The sequence below is a fragment of the Hyposmocoma kahamanoa genome, unplaced genomic scaffold (genome assembly GCF_003589595.1).
Source record: "Hyposmocoma kahamanoa isolate Upper Pololo Valley unplaced genomic scaffold, ASM358959v1 86, whole genome shotgun sequence".
Classification (NCBI taxonomy): Eukaryota; Metazoa; Arthropoda; class Insecta; order Lepidoptera; family Cosmopterigidae; genus Hyposmocoma; species Hyposmocoma kahamanoa.
In genome coordinates, this window is record NW_020654289.1 from 18,441,884 (window position 1) to 18,461,186 (window position 19,303).

The following is a 19,303-nucleotide window of genomic DNA, read 5'->3' on the forward strand; positions in this document are numbered from 1 at the left end:
AACATTTGCGATTATAGACCGTCCACGTGAGCGATAATCGCCTCGCCTTTCAATATTGAACATCTCCGTGTAAACAGAACTCGAAAGCAAAAATCGTATTTCGAGTTTCTGTGCCAGCCGTTTCTACCACGAGTGCAGTGCGCGAGGGTGTTTTGATTATCACTGCTTTTCTAAGACAAGAATTAATGAAACGAGACCGAAAAAAAATTTGGATTAAGAAATGTTATAAAATTTGAAAAAAATAAAAAAATGTACATTTCTCTACAATGCAATGAACTTAATATTATCAGCAGTTCCAAATTTGAATGATTTTTGCGTCATTTCGATATGTCCACAGTCAATACCGCAGTAATCACTGAACTCGAATGGCGTTTCTCGCACTCAAAACGATTCGAACCGATTTGTACGATAATCGTATGAACTTGAAAAAATGTCACACGAGATCGTGTTTAGACAAGTCGAAAACTCGTAAGCAAGAATCTCCTTACTACATATTTCTCCGTGTAAACAGTCGAGGAGGCGATTAAGTTGCTTGCGAATCTCGTATGACATAATCGTAGGCGAGATTTTAGTTCTTGTCTGAATGTAAACATTATGATACGATAATCTTATGGCGATTATTGCTTACGATAATCGCATACGAGTTTTCGTTACGAAGCGTGCGAGAAACTCTCTCCATCTAAATGGGCCTTTAGGCCTATAATTGAATAAAGTGGAGACAAGATCTGTATTTTTAGTATCATTGGTACTTTGTTACTTTGCAGATGTATTTTCATTACGATGATGTTCAATATACTAAAAATACTATTGATTTTATCAATCAATTTATAGTATTACAGTAAATAATATAATAAATAAATAAATATATATATATATATATATAAATATATATATATTTATTTATTTATTTATTTATTTATATAGAATTTTATCAATACACCACTTCGGCCGGCCACATACAGTCAGAATCCCGAATCATAGACGAGAGTGCGAGGCATTGAGTTAAGATGAAAATATATACAGAATTTACGATTGTGTGTTGCGGCCTTACAAAATGGATATGGATATAAATTTTCGGAATTTCGAAAATAGCAAAACCATACAAATCACGGACTTATCATACACATACAGTACTATTCCATTCGAATTTTTTATGTATTTGTATTGAGTATGTTGGCTTGTGCATTTGGAATTCCGCACGGATAAAGCCGTTCCGAATGCAAGTCTTCCATAGATTTTGTAGGGCCGCAACACACAGTCGTAAATTCTGTATGTATTTTCATCTTAACTCAATGCCTCGGACTCTCGTCTCTCAGCTGAATCTTGTTATCCCGAACGGAAATTTGTTTAGTAGCAGTAGAGCTCCTTGTGAAAGAGTTCGTCCAGTATAGTACTGCCACCTTACCTATTTCTGCCGCCAAGCAGTTATGTGTTCCGGTTTTGAAGGGTAAGGGTGCTAGTGAAATTACAGGCACATGGGACTTGACAACGTATGTCTTAGGGTGACGGGCGCAGTGGTAGTGCCCGTCAGATCTTTGAAATTTAAAGCACTGAGTGGCACTGTAACCATTAGGCGCACGACTTGTTCGTCCCGTCACTTGGTCTTATAAAAAAAATGGAAATAAACGTATGTGTGTGATGCATATCCGGCATCTCGATTTGATATTCCGAAACTGAATTTCGAAACTAATTTCGACTGTATGCAGCCAGCCTAAGCGCTCCATTTGATAAATAATGTACATGTTGGGCTTCGATTGGCATAATGCGCTATAACGTCTGCAGTAGTAGGTATCGTATCGGCTAATGGAAACGGACCACCAAATGCCTGCTTTTAAAAAATGTTGCACATCTCGAAATAGTTCTAACTAGCCCGGTGCCCGCGACTTCGTCTGCGTAGAATAAGTACTTCGAGTAGCCTACTTTACTACTTACTTCAGAAATAGTTAGTTCTCCATACAAACTTTCATCCCCTATGTCACCCCCTTTAAGATTTATTGTTGTGATAAAAAGACCTTCTCCTTGGTTTGGATGATGACATTTAGTTTGCCCCTATGTCTTAACGCATTCCTTAGCAAGCAGTGTGTTGGACGTTGACAAATTTACGTTAACGTGACAACACCGTGAAAACAGCGAAACGCGAACGATACATTTTATGAGGAGCCCGGTGTATAGCGTGTGCACAGTATTGTAACCTGTCACGATATCTACAAGTAAGGCTAATCACATCTGTTTGAGCAGTCATATATCCCCTTTTCTACGCACAATTGTAAAATAAGTGGCTTATAGTTGGAGTTACGTGACAACTACTTGCGCGATGACGAGGTACAGGAGTCAGCAAGCCCCATACACATGCACACAATGCCGAATAAAAAGAAAAGCGATAAACATAACGGTGATTACATACCTATTGATTTTACTATCATTTTCTTACGCTTTGAAGTAATAGCAGTACCTCACTATGGTAAATGCTGGTATCATTTGAATATTATAACCACAAAATGTATATTCCTCGAATTTTGATAAATGTGTCGTATCGAAAAGTTTTTGACAAAGTTTTCCGCGCAAACCCGTTCTCTCTATATAGCACAACCTTAACAAATGTATACTGTTGTATATTATGCCTACTATAGGCTTGTCCTGGTGTAATGTGAGTACTCCTTTATTTGGAAACAAAGTAACGAAATATTTGCGAGGAAATCTTGTTCTTTGTTGCTTCTCATCACTTTGATTGACAATGTTGCATAACTTTATAGTTGTCTTAGGGTCGTATTCTAGAACTCTACTCAATGCTCAAGTCAAGACTTGAGTATGATTCAATGCCATTAGGGTCGTATTTCCAGTGCTTGAAATCATACTCAAGTCTGCTCAAATCCTGACTTGAGTATGATTTCAAGCACTAGAAATCATACTCAAGTTCTTGCCATTAAGGTCGTATTTCCTAGACAAAGTAAATACTATTAACTGTTTTCCGCAAAGCAGAAAGAGACAAACTTATGGAAATTGCAAACGAGGAAAAAGACACATCAGAGAACGTAGCTGTCATGCTGCTGCGAACTTATGAAGGTAAAATGTTGGGAGAGGACGACACTTCTCAACCCACCTCACGCACCGCCCCCATTATTCCTATCGAGACTTCACGCAAAAAGAAAAAAAGAAGGAGGTAAGTCACGTGGATTCTTAAATGTTTTCAAGGTTAGATGAGCTGTGCTTCCGTGTGTGCTCAATGGATACGACTTAGTTGCAAGCGTGAGTTTTTCTGTCGACGGCGAGTGAAGTCAAAAAACGAATTCGAGTCCTCGATAAATGCACTAGAGGAAAATTGGTCAGTCCAATTTGTTGAAACAAAAGTTTTTGCCTATCTGTATTGTTTATTTCCCCATAATGTTTGTCATTCAGGTCTCAAATATCAATATGCCTCACAAATTGTCGCTACGAGTCCATCCGCAAGGTGGCCAGTGCGTTTGGTATGCGAGAAGTGTCCGAAGAAGACGCGTGGAACTTTTATTGGACGGACATGAGTGTCTCCGTTGAACGAGCCAAGGAGATGAAACGATTTCAGCGGATTAATCATTTTCCTGGCATGCTTGAGATATGCAGGTACTACCACTTTCTGCTCTCTGGATTAAACGTTTAACTGAAAATTTAATACTTAATGACATTGATGCTAAACGGTTCCTGAAGAAATAATAGAAAAGGACTAGTAGGAAAATCCTTAACGCCGCGAGTGATTGCACGGGTGATATCGTAAATGTGCCAATCATTAGGTACCTGAAAACACAGTTCCCAAAAAGAAAAACTAATTTATTTTCCGAATCCTGCTCTAAAGAAACCACGAAATAAATATGACATAATTTAGTGGTCGAAGTTCGTGGAGTCGAAACAGCTGTAAATAACTTGTTATTATGACAACTGCGGCATAATTAACGAGGTCGCGTGCCGCGGCCCACTTCACTGCATTGCACACCGCCGGTGCAGCGACGATTAATTAAAACTTTCCCGTCCGCAGGAAGGATCTCCTGGCACGGAACTTGAACAGAATGCAGAAAATATATCCAAAAGAATACAATTTTTTCCCCAAAACTTGGTGTCTACCTGCAGAGTGAGTTACCATAACTTTGACGTGCAAGAAATTGACTTTTTAGATATTACTCTAGCATAGACTCGTAAAATGTTCATCGTAAAATAAGTATCTGGTTTCGTTAATACGTGTTGTAGGCAGTTACAATTAGTAGTAGTTACAGTTATTTACAATTACAACTTAATGACATTTACAATTACATCTTAATAGGTACATTTCTGTTCATTTGCTAAAATCACAAGTACATAAAATATTATACCTAGACAGGTAAGTGTTACTCCTACTCCCAATTGTAAATCTATGGCGAAATTATGGATATCTACTTGCAGCGATCTGGCGTTACGTTTACAGAAAATGAATATTTTAGTCATCTTATAACAAAAACAGCAGAAAACAATTTGTACTCACCTTTGTAATATGTCTTAGTTTTGGCGAAGCACTTAACTACGCAAAATCCCGCAAGAACAAAACGTTTATAATAAAGCCGGAATGCGGCAGCCAGGGACGCGGCATCTACCTTACCAAGTCATTGAAGGAAATCAAGCCCACTGACAAACTCATTTGTCAAGTAAGTAACCTGCCATGACCCAAAATAGGGTAAATCAATCATTTAAAAATTGCGAGTATTTTATGTTGATGAATTACAGTCAATCAATTTAGGTAAACAGAAAAATACTTTTTCTATTTATGTAATTTTGTATCCATTTTCGTTTATTGCCAGAACTTTCCCTAGAGGCGGAGCTAGGGGTGATACATGACCTATTCATGTAATTTACTAGTTTATAATATGGTCTTATCTCCAGCTAAAAGATCTACGATCGACCATTTTCTAAAATGTTAGTTAATTCTGTGAGTTTACAAACATCGTTTTATTCATCGTGGTTCTATCACAGAAACGTGAAATAACTTTATTTCCCTGCAAAAACTTTGATATTGTGGTCAGAACGATGAAAAGTTGAAATTTGCGTTCCATTAAGGAAACGTACAAATTTTCAGGTATCTCTTGAGTTAAAGACAAAAGGGAACATTATATTTCAAGTTAATCAACCGTAACTTTAAAAAAATACCGACCACTAAAGTTCGTGGATTTATACATCTATTTGTACATCTAGTTTCTTTGTCGTTAATTAAGGACCGAATTAACGACAAAGAAACTAGAAATGTGTATTTAACTTTTTTTTATAATATCAAGTGGCGGGACGAACAATTTTATACACTCCCGGACACATACTTCGAGCCACCTCACATTTTTATCCTTAAAGGGCTAGAATAAAAAATATAGATAGCATCAAAGAAAAAGGTTTCTCCGGTTTTCTTAATTCAAATTTTCAATAAGGACTTAAGGAAGGTTGCATAATAGTTCTTGATCAATCAAGCATTGTTAATCTAAGAGCATTTAATATTGAAAATACAAGGTGGCTCGAATTACGTGCCCGAGATTATATAATGTCGCCTTACTGTCTCAAACTCGTATCTTAAAGCACAAAGTTAGTGAAATGCAAAAATGGATTGTATATACAAATTTTGCAGGCTGATTTCACATCGCATTTCCTTCATATTTACACTAGCTTTTACCTATTCTTAAAGTAATGCATCCAAATTGGCACCCTTGATAAGAAATTTAAAATAAATGGAAATTTCTGCCATCTCCTGAATAGTCACTCTTAATAAGATACGAGTTTGAGAAAGTAAGGTATCGTACATATATATATTTGCACTGCCACTCAGAGCTTTAAATCGCAAAGATCTGACGGGCACTGCCACTGCGCCCGTCAACCTGAGACGTAAGTTGACAAGTCCCATGTGCCTGTAATTTCACCTGCACCCCTTACCCTTTAAAACCGGAACACACAAATTTACACATTTACATTACTGCTTGGCGGCAGAAATAAGTAAGGTGGATTGCCACCTTACTTATTGGATACTTATTATGGGAGTATTGACTCCCCAGTAGGGCTAGCACGACAGGGCGTGACTTGCGTGAAAGCGACGTAAACCGCGAGATAATGCTTTCTCGGATAGAGATCCCGCGCTTTATGTCGATATCGCGTTAATCGCGCGCTGTCGTGCTAGCCCTACTGGACGAACTCTTTCACAACGAGCTCTACTGCTACTATTTAAGTATATACTAGGGTAGGTATTTTACTAGGTATTTACTTACGCTATGTAAATAGCACGTGACAGCCCCAAAGCAGTTACAGCTACTCGTTTCTACATACTTGCTGCTCAATTAATCTGAAACCAACACTGTCAAACCAGAAGCAGAAGCCTTTTTGAAAATTTATTAGGTACTTAATATATTCTAGGTCAATGAAGTACCTATACAAAGATCATTGACTAAAGGTATAATAATATACTTATAATCATGGTCCTTTATTTTGGTTTCGAACTATCAAATATTTAAGGTCAGATTTCGAGTGCATAGGTACTTATGCATTCGAAATCTGACAGCTGACAGCACTTAATTAAGTGCTGTCTTTCTTTTAAGCCGGTGATTTAGTCTATTTCTTTATTTATTCTAGGTATATTTATCGAAACCGTACCTAGTGGATGGGTACAAGTTCGACATACGAGTATACACACTCATAACATCTTGTGATCCTTTAAGGATATTTGTCTACAATGAAGGATTAGTCAGGTACATACGTAACGTTAATTTTTGTTGTGTTTAATTTTCAAATTATTTCAGTAACTACTTTAAATACGATACTTATATAATTTCTAAGGTTCAAGCTTCTTCGGAGTCATTCAAGTTTGATGGAAACAGACGAATATATTGTTATGAAACTAACAAATCTCACTTCAAATATTGCTCATAAGTTCAAACAAAAATGTAAACTTTTATGAATGGTCCGACGTTCTGGTCGACATATTTTTAACAAAAATATATGATAATTCGAATATATATTGGCACTGTAGAGTAGACTAAACCGAATAATAAATAATTCTTTATATATAATATCTAGTGACGGGACGGAACAAGTCGTGCGCCTGATGGAGATGATGGAGCACACTTGTCAATAACATTTGCAGTGCCAAGCAGAGCTTTAAAGCGCAAAGATCTGAGGGGCACTGCCACTGCGCCCGTCACCCTGACACATAAGTTGATAAGTCCTATGGCCTGTAATTTCGTAAGGATCACGGTCCCTTCAAAACTGGGACATTTAATAAATTTGTATAGACATTTTTATTTAACTTTAATGGGGTAATCAACTAAGTATTTAAAAAAAAACTACAGGGATCCCTAGACTTTTTGGTGTGTGTACCTATACTACAAAGCTAAACGCCTAACTTCTGACTTCGTCTTTCAAAATAATAGGGTTAAAGTATGAAATTGTAATTCCAAGGAGAGAAATAAAAAATGTTTATCAACATAACTTTTATTTATTCAAAGTACGCACCCATTATTATTATATATACAGGCTGTATATTTGAAAGTGGGACATACTTATAGAGTACGTTATATTCCTGATTCTGAAACCAAAGAAATAATAAACTAATGAACTTAAATTTTACAGAAAATATTCTTTTAATTTTTTTTATCGACTACTACTTGAGAACAACATTCGTTATCGAAATCTGTGCACATCACTATTATTGCTCCAACGCAGCGGCGGGTGGCGACACGGCGGCGAAAAACATTGTCGAAAAACACAGGTCGGGGGTATCGCGAGGGCGCGAGCGCATACGCGAAATTGCTCAGTGCACGCGCGACCTTGATCTAACGAAAACACGTAAATTATTTGTACTTCCGCTCGCCTGATCGCCGCAAAATGGATATTTATTCTAACGTCGAATTGACTGAGATGGCGCGACTTTACGCAATAAGTGGTGATAGTGTGAGGCAAGTTATTGAAATGTTCCAAAATCGGAGTTTACGCGGAGGAGGTGAACAGTGTCGAAGTGTTGCGTGAGGAAATTATCTCAGCATTTTATACTGTGAGACAAAATGTGTTTGTGTTGTATAATTTAAAACAAAATTTACTATGCCGTGCAAGACTATGCATTGTGGAAAACGGTGGAGATTTTGAACACTTGCTCCGTACCACGTAAGTGTAAATAAACTGTAAATAACTAAAAAAATTAATCATTGTAAATAATCTGATTTCACATCTTTAACTACGCCAAAAACCTCAATTCTTATTAAATGATAAATAGTTACTAAATCATAAACATCTTTTTACGAGTAGTACGTAAAACATTTCGATGATAGTTCAAGTAAAAAATAATTAACATAAGCTAAAACGTAAATGTGAAATCATTGTTATTGTTGCTGTCTCACTCGGCGCTCGTTTGGTAGTATTCCCACTGCACTCGAAATCAAGCGTAAAGGGAAACGGTTTATTCCTGTTTACAGTACGTACAGTTCAAAACACATTTTGTTGATTTCTTTTTTGTTCTATCACATATCCTAATTTTATTTTAGTCTATGTTAAGTTGTAACATGAGTTACTATGACATGTATGAATATGTCTCACTTTCAAATATACAGCCTGTATAAAGCTACAAATCTTGATTCACTTAGAAAAATAGAATGCATACTTCCTGATATAGTGGAAAAAAGATATTTATACCGTTATACGCGGATAGGCTCCAACGCAAAGAATCAAATATGCGAAGACATGAATGTGGAAAATGTAAACGAGCGATCAACGGCCTGCAAAAACTATAATACATGGGGGATTTATGTGCACTTTTATGAGATACACCTTGGTCAATTTCTGCAGAAAGTAAAAAATGTTCAAAATTCAAGTAAACAGGATGGCTGCCATACAAATTTCGAAGTCTTCTATCACGGAAACTATTCGAGATAGGTAGGAGGTACTAGAAGGAATGTCACAGAGGGTAATAGTGGTCAACTGCCTGTGTAACAAAAAATTCAAGATGGCGAATACAAAATGGCGGCCGAAGAAAAACTTGCTTCGATGCGGCAGAAAATTGGCATGCGGGAGGTCTTTAGGAGTCTTTAATCATAATTTGGAGTCAAAAGTTTTTTCTCGCCATTTTTAATATGGCTGCCATATGTGTTTTTTTCGTTAAAAATAGCTGCCGAAAGAGACTCGCTCTGTTTCAGCTGAAAATTGGCATGGGAGGCCTTTAGAAGTGCCAAATCGAAATTGATTTTTCGCCATTTTCAAATATGGCCGCCATACAATCGTTTGTTGACAGTAGAAAAAAATTGTTCTGATCCCTTCCAAAATGGTCATGTGAGAGTCTCTAGGAGTGCTTGATAATAATTTGTGGTCAACATTAATTTATAGCCATTTTTCAATATGGCTGCCATAGAAGTATTTTTTGGCGGTAAATGAAAATTTGCTCTAATTCACTTGAAAATCGGCATGTGGGCGGCTCTATGGGTTCTATGGGTGTTTAATAATAACTTCCGGTCTAAATTTATTTTTCGCCATTTTTCAATATGGCTGCCTTACAAACTTTTTTAGCGGTTGATAATATTTTGCTCTAATTCTACTGAAAATCGACATGTGGGGTTCTCTATGGGTGTTTAATAATTTGCAGTCAAAATTTACTTTTTGCCATTTATCAATATAGCCTTTATTTATCATTAGAGAGCTATGTTAATTTTTTTAAAGTCATAAGTGCCGAGGTCGATTATAGATTTCACAATTGTTCAAAATGTAAGGCATACTTCCCGATGTAGTGGAAATAATATCTTATTTACTTATACAACTTATAGCGTTGTCGTATCTCTACCGTGTCTCTATTAGATTCTTTTTTATTGAAAGCTACGCCAAAAAGAGAAGTATTTAGGGAAAAAATGCTAGATAATCACTTCAAATTTCTGGTCTCAAACTAGGGAATTTCCTGTACTCTGAGTACCAGATTAACGATAATTCTGAAGGCAATACCCTGACCAAGACCAACTTAAAAAAGGTTTTTTTCATAAATTGGCTCAAATAAGGGATTGAATCTGGAACCTCCTCATCAAGCGCCCATAGAATCACTGTGCCACCGAAGAGCATAAGCACACCAAGCAAGGGTATAGGGCTCATACCTATAAGGGTGCGTACTTTGAATAAATGTATATTGATATATTCAATAATACCTCTGCCATCTTGCTGAAAGTTCATTGTATTCCTTTGCGGTAGAATAGCGAACAGGAAGTTAAGTTATTTTCGACTTCTTCATGGGAATTAAATTGTTTTCTTTTAATCATTTATAATGTTTTGAGCTCAAATATCAAATTTAAGACTCTTTAATACCTATGTAAATTTATCTTACCACACGTTGTAGTTGAGACAATTTGTGCATAATATTTGGTACCCATCCATTTATTTATTTATTTTATCCATTCAGTATAATTGGGGATCATTATTGTGGGTTACATCTAAGCATGCGGCTAATTCCACTGTAGTTTGTGAAGGATCGTCTTCAACAATTATTCACATCACGTCATTATTTACTAAAAGCTCCTGGGTCATTAACGAGGCTCATTTGCCAGTTTACAAATTTCACTGCGGAGTCAAGCAAACCATCAACGAACGCACTGTTGGGTATTTGCTACATTACAGCCACGTCGAAACTTTTAGCAGTTTCTATATTTAATTTTAATATATTAAAGCGAATGTAAATTAATTAAATGAAATGATTTAACTCCAACATTTTTAGAAGCTTTCAAAGTTGTATTTGAATAGTTTTTGATCTGTAAGTAGATACTTCATTTCATTTCAAAGTGACCATGAATGGGGAATTTCATACTTTAACCTCTAATATTAAAATTGATCTAGTTACGAAGAGAAAGAGATGAGTCTCACTGAGTTCACTTTCATTCAGATTCGCAACGAGTCGATACGCTGACCCGAACGTTAACAACACCACAAACGTTTTCATGCATCTAACGAATTACGCGCTCAACAAACACAGCCGAACTTATGTCTACGATTCTGAAGCTGGCAGCAAACGGTAACAACATTATTTCATTTATTTCCGTTATTTATTCGGATCAGAGTGTGTGATCAAAGTTTTGATTAAGTTGTTGTAAAAATCATTCCCGTTGAAGCAATATTTCTTTCGATGCCTGTCTACTAAAGACGGGTTCCTTAGCTTGGAGGTATGACCAATCTACGAGAAGAGATAACTCTTTTATTGCCTTGAAAAAAATTACAAATTTTAAATACGTGGTGTCTTAAATCGTTTGTTATGTTTTGGGGCGTCAGCAAGATATCGACTCTGAACAAGATCCTGCTGTCGCAAGGCATCGATTTGGACCGACTGTGGCACTCCATCGACCAGGTCATCGTCAAGACCATTATCTCCGCGTGGCCTATCCTCAAGCATAGCTATCACGCTTGTTTCCCATCGCATGATATGGTAATTATGCTACATATATTGTACTGTACTGCCTTGCTACGAGATCTGACATGGCGAGGAATTACATATTGCTGTGAACGACACTTTCAGGTGCATGCTTGCTTTGAAATACTTGGATTCGACATACTTCTGGACCATAAGCTTCATCCTTATATTTTAGAAGTAAGTACTCTTTACCTTTTGCTACATTTGGTCTACCTACTCCTGTATTCTATATTGTTTGTAAGATAAATAATTCCTGTCGTCGTAGGTTAACCATTCGCCAAGTTTCCACACTGACACGCAGCTCGACCGGGATGTAAAAGAATCGTTGCTAACTGACACTTTCACTATGTTAAACATTTGGCAATGCGATAAAAAACGCGTGCTAGAAGAAGATCGCAAGCGCATACGTGATAGACTACTGCAAACTAACAAGTAAGTTGATAACTTAGTTCAGACCATTTTCAAGGTTATTTTGGGGAATTTATGTTTGATGTTAAATGTTGTGTGTTTTTCAAGTAAGTATTTTTTTTATGTATTACAATTGACTCAAAGGAGGTATGCATTGATTAAAATTGTGAATAAATTAACTTGAAAGGCTTGCGTTCAGATAAATCAAACAAGAATTTAAGAAAGTGTAAAGAGTTAGTCTTGAAAATAGGTGGTGTCAATAAGCGGCCGCAAAGAGCGGAGGGGTATTAAAATAATTAATAACACTACAATAATTTATGGCTTATTTAAAAATCGCTTTCTGAAACGTTTCGTACCTACTGCGTTTACACAAAATCCTATATTCTCCTCTACTCTTTGTTCCCCGCAGCACATTCTTCGGCTCAAAATCTCCTCCGGCTCTTTCCACGGCTTTCAGCCTTTTACTCAGCGACAGGTATCGTCCATTAATATCTTTCAAATTTTATTAGTAGACAGAAGATGTTATAAATATCTGATATTTATTAGATAAAAAAAAGACGTTGTTTCCGCTGCAGTTGTATTATGTAGTATATGTTTTAACACTAATGGTTGGTTTCCAAGACTTTTCCATTGTACTAAGTAGGTATTAAACTATTTTATAATCCCAATGCGATCCAAATGTCACGTGCACAAGGCATTTTGAACTTGGACAGTTCTTATCGCAAGCGGCATAGAGTTGTGTTTAAATCTTGAGTTTGAAGCTTGACATACTCTTGACCCTGGAATTTGCAGCTGTAAAGTTCTTTCACGGAAATGTTATTATTTAATTTAATTGTTTACAGATTTGCAGAGTATACTCCTGTAGAGGAAAAAGAGCCGGAGAAGAGTCCTTGGCAGATGCAAATACAGTGGGAGGAAACTCACCTTGGAAACTTTAGGTAAATGAAAGTATTATTCTTCGAAAAGTTTTTCGAGAAACTGCTGATATGTTTTTATACCTAAAAACCACTGTCCCAAAAGTTTTTGACTTTAAAGCCTTTTAGCAACGCCTGACCCGAAACGAAATACAGATGGATCCCTAAAACGAAAACCGTATCTTCAAATTAAGAACATAGTTCGGTATAGTTAAACTTGGTAATATATTTCCCAGACGTGTTTACCCAGTTGGAGAACAGTATGCGTCGCTGTTCCAACAGCCTTCAGGCTCGTTGTATACAGCAACAGCTTCATCACGTGCGCGCGGCGACTGCACGCGTTTACAAAGGGAAGAGTTCCAAGTAAGTCGTTTGGATTAGAATCTAATCCAAAGTTCACCATATCCACTAAAAATGATTGATGAAAGGTAAAGGTATTCAACTTGGGATATGGACAACAATTTATTCAGAACGTCTAAACAATTTATGTGGAATAAACATAATTTCGTTAAGTATGTATATCTGCTACATTCCAGCAAACGAAAGCCAAAGCAGAAGCGCTTAAAAAACCGTCCCAAACTATGGGGCCCAAGGTGTCCAAAGAAGAAAAGAAGGCGAGTGAAGAGACAATAGCTACAGCAGTTACATCCGCTACTGTAACTGCGACAGTCGATAAAAATGAGAAAGAAAAACTTAAGACAAACAAGGCCAAAGTTGAAAGGGATAAACGCAAAGAGAAAGAAAAGGAAGACAGAGAACGGAATAGGCTAACGGCAAAACCTTCAATAGCGTTGCAATCGGTACGGCATGATTCTATTTTATATTCGAACAATTTTCACAATTTCTAAAGAGCAACAAGGAAAAGTAAAGTATTAGATAGACTAGTGAAAGATTAATTTAAACATAGCACAATAATAGGATACAGGTCCAGTTAGATCAATTTACATAACAATGGCGGATTAATTTAGGTAGAGGCTCAAAGTTTATGAATGATTTTCGAATGCTTTTAGCTACCCGAAAAGGAAATAAAGCCACCTTATGTGCTGTGCTCTTTCGAGCCAGATCCCATAGTGGAGAAGGAAGAACGGGAACGGGTCAACTTACTCGCTCAAAGGGACTTTCTTATACGCAGCTACGGGATGCTCGAGCAGGTAATTCTCTCCTAATTTGTTCAGCAACGTAATGCCTCGACCAGCGTTTATCGAGTCAGTTGGATTCAGCATCATACTACAGACACGGGCACCATAGACACTACAATAATAGATCCCATCACAAAATTTTATTTTAATTTAACGAGTATATAACGTGAAATATTAGCAGAAACTCGGGTAACAAATGCATTTGTTTGTACATTTAGATCTACCTAGTTATGAAAAAAATGGGAACGCTTAGACCAGAAGATGAACGCAAATATGGTGTCTACGGGCGCCTCGCAGTTGTTTCTAGCTCACCAAAGGTAACGTTCTATGGTCATTTTCTTTTTACAAACAGTAGTAGCAACAAGTGTTGACTGTGTTAAGCAAAGTACCAATACCGTATAAGTGTATCAATCAGTGGCGGATTTACAGTCTTGGCCGCCCTAGGCCTCAGGCCATGTAGTCAGTACCTACCAGCCGCCCCTTTCTCAGCACTCATCATATATTGGTAGACTACATAATGAATTTACTTTACTGCCAACTTTTATCGAAATCGATTCAGAAATTTAATACTTTTAATATTTTTCTAGAACATCGATTTGATTTACCTCTGTTAGGTTCGGGGTGCACGTCAGTAAAGCGCTAAGCCGGCATGATTTTTTCCGACATCTCCAACATTTATTTTATATTATTTATTTAAGGTTATATACAGGCCAACTTTCACAAAACCTAAATAAATTATACACTTCATCTAATTCAATCACTCTGTCTAATGGTGAACACTATATCTATGGTGAAAACCGTCAGTTCAGTAGTTTTTGAGTTTATCGCGATCAGACAGACAGACAGACGCTGTAGTGATAATATGTAGTGATTAGATTATACATTACATTATAGATATATAAATTTTCTACATTAAATGTACGACAGTGAATTAGGAAGATTGTTATACGATGCGGTGCGGTGCGGCCCGCCATAATGTGCGTGAGCCTTTAGAATATTTAGGTAAATATATATAAATATTTAATAATACTTTGAGTAATTTTTTGTCACAATTGGCCTCCCCTAAAATCTGGTCGCCCTAGACCCGGGCCTACTGGGCCTTAGGGCCAAATCCGCCACTGGTACCCAATAGGTACTATATACACGACTACGCTGTCTTGTATCGTGATTAGCAGTCCTCTTGTGTTATTGGTCCATGCTTTAAACTAAATAAATATTAGACAACATTACATATGTTGCTCCGGTCTCGGAGTAAGTAACTGAAGCACTTGTGTTATGAAAATCGGTAACAACGACGGTACCACAAGAGACCAATTAAACCCAGGACCTCAGAGATGGCGACACCATGAAAACCGGTGTGGAAGCCACTCGACTATGGAGGTCGTCCAAACTATTGTGACACTTATGACAATAGGTCAAACGTACCTTCTTTCAGTAAGTAGGTATATATTTAAATTCCTATAGGAATAAATTTATTATTATAATAAATTACATTATGAGTTACTCATATCCGCCTGTGTTATGTATAGCGTGACTTACTCAGGTATTCGAAATGCTTATAAATAACAATTTTATGAATAAAAAGTAATGAATACAAATATTATGAATAGTGATGATTAGACGAAACCAATATGGATCTCTGCTGGGCGTCACATATATGTGTTTATAAAGTCAATAAGGGGCTTATTAATTACATATTTTGATAAAATGTGGACACAAAAGAAACACGCCACATATACCTGTTTATGAAATAAAAATATTAAATAATTGTAATGTTCTCAGACCATTTCATGGAATCCGTTGGTGCCTAGCTCTTTCTTAGGCCAACACAATGTCTGTATTTTTTATTCCAAAACAAATAATTGCGCTGTGAATTGGCTCTTTGAACATTATAAACACTGATCAAAATTAATCAACCATTAACTTACATCAACTTAAAATGTTGTGTTTGCCTACAGAAAGTGTGACGACATAAGCAGATAAAACGTAAAATTAGATGTAAGAAGTAACATGCGCAACAAATGGAAAAATTATATGTGCAGTTTGCCAAAAAGAAGATGACACACAAAGTTGAGCATACTCGCAAACATACTGAACATCAGTTGGACGATGGTAAGGTCCCATTATACTACCGATATTCTTGAGAATAATTTGTCAACATTTCTGATATTGGCAAAGTTCACAGAGTTGTTCATTACCCTACTGTAACCGGGCATTGTTTAATGAAGAATCTAAATGTGGCGTTTTAATGTTTGTACCTGCCACAGAATTTCAAATGTGATGAGTGTAAGGGAAACCAGGGCAGAATGAGTCCCCTAACGTTTAACATCAAATTAAGGGCTCTGTAAAAGAAAACATCAGAAATCAAGTCATAGAATCATATATTTATTGTTTTAGGAATATAATAATTGCACAAACATTAAGAACAAACAGTAATATCTCGGTGATTTTTTTTTAATGCGAAAATTCTCGTTCTGCCCCGTACCGTGGGGCAGAATGAGCAACCAAATCAAAAAAGTGAAAATGTGTTTTACTTGCGATAAATACCGTCTGCCATTTGAGTTTCTGTATTAAAGGGATGTTTGCAGCAAGTTTAAATACAAACGAGCATAGTTCTTTCATTGTAACTCCAAATAGACTTCTTTGCATTTCTATAAATAAATGTATTTTGAAACAACTTCTGATCCTTGGTCGGCAGTAAAAACCAGGTGAATTTTTCCAACAGATTAATCTGAAGTCTTTTCTTAACATATCTTTGTAAAGCAGTTCTAGGTACGGAATAGGAAGCGCTGGCTTTTTTGTACCCCATTTTGTTTTTTATGACAGCATCCACAGCAAGCTCTATCTGTCGAGCAGCATTGCCTGTTGATTTTTCTTACGTAATTAAACACCATCTAAAACAATCGTAGGGAATAAGTTGCGTAAGATCAGCTTTCATAAAATAATTAAGAATACGGAATGGGACGGACTGACCCCTAGCCCATTCTACCCCGATATGGGGCTCAATCTGCCCTGCCTATTCTGTCCCAGGACCAAAGTTTCAGATAAATGTAAATGACTTATTGATTTTTAATTAACCAGTAAACACATACTAATCGCATGTATATAAATAGTGCATCTAGCGACTAATATTATAAGCCGTAAAAAACTATGATAACAAGAAAACTTACCTTCAATCAAAGCTCAGTCAAAATGGTCAAAACTGTAACAGTCATTGAATAATCGATACTGTCGATGTCGATAATTATGCAAAAATGAGGTAACACCAAAACTGTGCCAATAGTATTGTGTATATCTGACTATGACGCTGAATAAATAGACTAATAATAATTAAGGATGTTAATTCAAAATAATATATAATATGTCCAGAACTTCGCGTCGCCGTTGAGTGCCGAGACATGGTGATGTACCCGCACCAGGTAAACTTGGTGCGTAGACGTCGTTCGCTGCAACCGCGCGGCTTCTACACCATGGTAAACGATTACGTCAGTACCTTTCTTACGTATTATTTTTTAGGTATTTATCCTTAGAATAATAACGCATAGAAACCTAGTCCGCACACGCTAAGTGAGGCAAATTGAAGCGCTCGCAATGGGCATATACGAGCGGGCGGGCCGTCAGTGCTCAAGGTCAACTTGCACCGCGAACAGATCAAGAATTTTATCTAAAAATGACAAAATGTGCGGTAAATGAGTGTGAAAATACGTCAGACAAACATAAAATAGGTACTAACATCACATTCCACAAGGAAGTAACGCGTTTCAACTTGTATTTTTATATAAATATTCACTAAAACCCAAAATTAACCTACTACTGAAACTAGCCTACATGAATTTGATTTTTGCCTCACTTGTGACAGTTCGTTTGATTTGAAACTATCATTCTATGCGTTATTATTCTAAGTATTTATCATATTTTTTTGGATCGGTGTGTTTGCGTCATAACGTAGGATTTGTTACTTATTCCTTAATCACATTCACGCCAAAATTTATCATAGCGGAAACTCTATTATGAATCTTGAACCTATAATTCAGTAGCAGTAGAGCTCATGTGGAGAAGAGTCCTCATCATCACTGTCAATCACTATAGGCTTCATAAGAAGGCTCAAGGTTGCCCAAAGGGCAGGAGGATATCAGCAAGGAACTAGAGTAACCGAGATAGCCCAAAATACTATATGAAATACAGTATACAGACAGTGGACGAGGCACATTACTCGCAGAACACGTAACCGATGGGACAAAGAGTCCTCGAGTGGCGACCGCGTAGCGGAAGGTAAAGCGTGGGTAGACCACCCACAAGGTGGACCGATGCCCTGCTGGTGAAGGTTACAGGTATCCGCTGGATACAGCACAAGCTTTGAGGGTAGCCTATATTCAGCAGTGGACGTCTTTCAACTGAAATGATGAGAGCTCACTGTGAAAGAGTTCTGCCGCCAAGCAGTAATGTCAGCATTACTGTGTTCCGGTTTTGAAGGGTAATTGCGCTGGTGGAACTACAGGCACACGGGACGTGTTTTTGTCCCAGAGTGACGACTGCAATGGCCCCTCAGATATTTTCAGTTTAAAGCTCTGCAATTATTATAAGTAGGCGTGTCGCTTGCCACTAGGCGCACGACTTGTTGGGCCTCATGGCTCGATATCACGAAAAGAACTATTTCAATAATTGATCGAAATATAGAAAGTGGGATTAATATTGTATTTTTTGTCATAACGAGTAATTTTCGGTTATAATGCGGAATTATACATAACCTTAAATTATTTTAATTTAATATCGGGACTTTAAATGCGGGTGTCAACATCTTCTAGCCGTGGAGTTTTTTTTAACTACCCGCATCATTTATTTATGCACTTAGAGACCATAGACATTGCAACACTTCCGAAACGTCGAGGTAAATAAAATTTATTTATACACGATTAAGTCCCGATATTAAACTCAAACGTGGGAAAATTGTGAAATGTACCGTCTCTCTCCAGAAGATAGAGTTCCGCAAAATGACGAGGGCATCTAACTATCTTCACTACAATAATAATATGTTTCTATTCACAGGTACACCACAACAGGTAGCATTGTAATTATGAGTAACGTAGTGCCGTCATGTGTTCAGGACGCTGTGCCTTCTACATTAGTGTGAAAATATTATCCCAAATGTAGTTGTAACTTCGAACATGTTCGATTATCGATGTTAGTCGCCATTTTTATTATATTAGTGGCCCATATTACAATGTTTATAAATAGATTTCTTTTTTTTATTGATATTCTTTTGTATACCATCTCATTTTGGGAAACTAAATTTTACAAAAAAAAATGTTATATGGTAAATTCTGGTGGATAGAAAATTAAGTAACACCATGAGAGAATATATTTTCCTTTTATTATATAATGGTCGTATTTATTTCTGTTACGCTATAAAATCTTACAAAATAGCTACGTCTAATTCCATTGCTCTCGTT

General features: G+C 36.8%; 1 protein-coding gene across 3 annotated transcripts; it reads left to right on the forward strand.

The window, feature by feature from the left end:
* Positions 1-2,268: 2,268 nt before the first annotated feature.
* Positions 2,269-19,188, forward strand: LOC113234723 (tubulin polyglutamylase TTLL13-like). 3 transcript variants are annotated; one of them, XM_026470181.1, is made up of 19 exons: positions 2,269-2,392; positions 2,980-3,160; positions 3,397-3,597; positions 4,007-4,099; positions 4,505-4,646; positions 6,601-6,716; positions 10,871-10,999; positions 11,254-11,407; positions 11,498-11,569; positions 11,658-11,824; positions 12,210-12,275; positions 12,643-12,738; positions 12,951-13,077; positions 13,251-13,514; positions 13,725-13,865; positions 14,072-14,170; positions 15,812-15,965; positions 17,223-17,326; positions 18,900-19,188. In XM_026470181.1, the coding sequence occupies exons 1-17, from the start codon at positions 2,350-2,352 to the stop codon at positions 15,818-15,820; spliced, it is 2,100 nt and encodes a 699-aa protein (XP_026325966.1). In that variant the 5' UTR covers positions 2,269-2,349; the 3' UTR covers positions 15,821-15,965; positions 17,223-17,326; positions 18,900-19,188. The 3 variants fall into 3 exon arrangements, with proteins under 3 accessions (XP_026325966.1, XP_026325965.1, XP_026325968.1); XM_026470180.1 differs by lacking the exon at positions 15,812-15,965 and having other exon boundaries at positions 17,223-17,338; positions 18,900-19,187; XM_026470183.1 differs by lacking the exons at positions 12,210-12,275; positions 15,812-15,965 and having other exon boundaries at positions 17,223-17,338; positions 18,900-19,186.
* Positions 19,189-19,303: the final 115 nt, after the last annotated feature.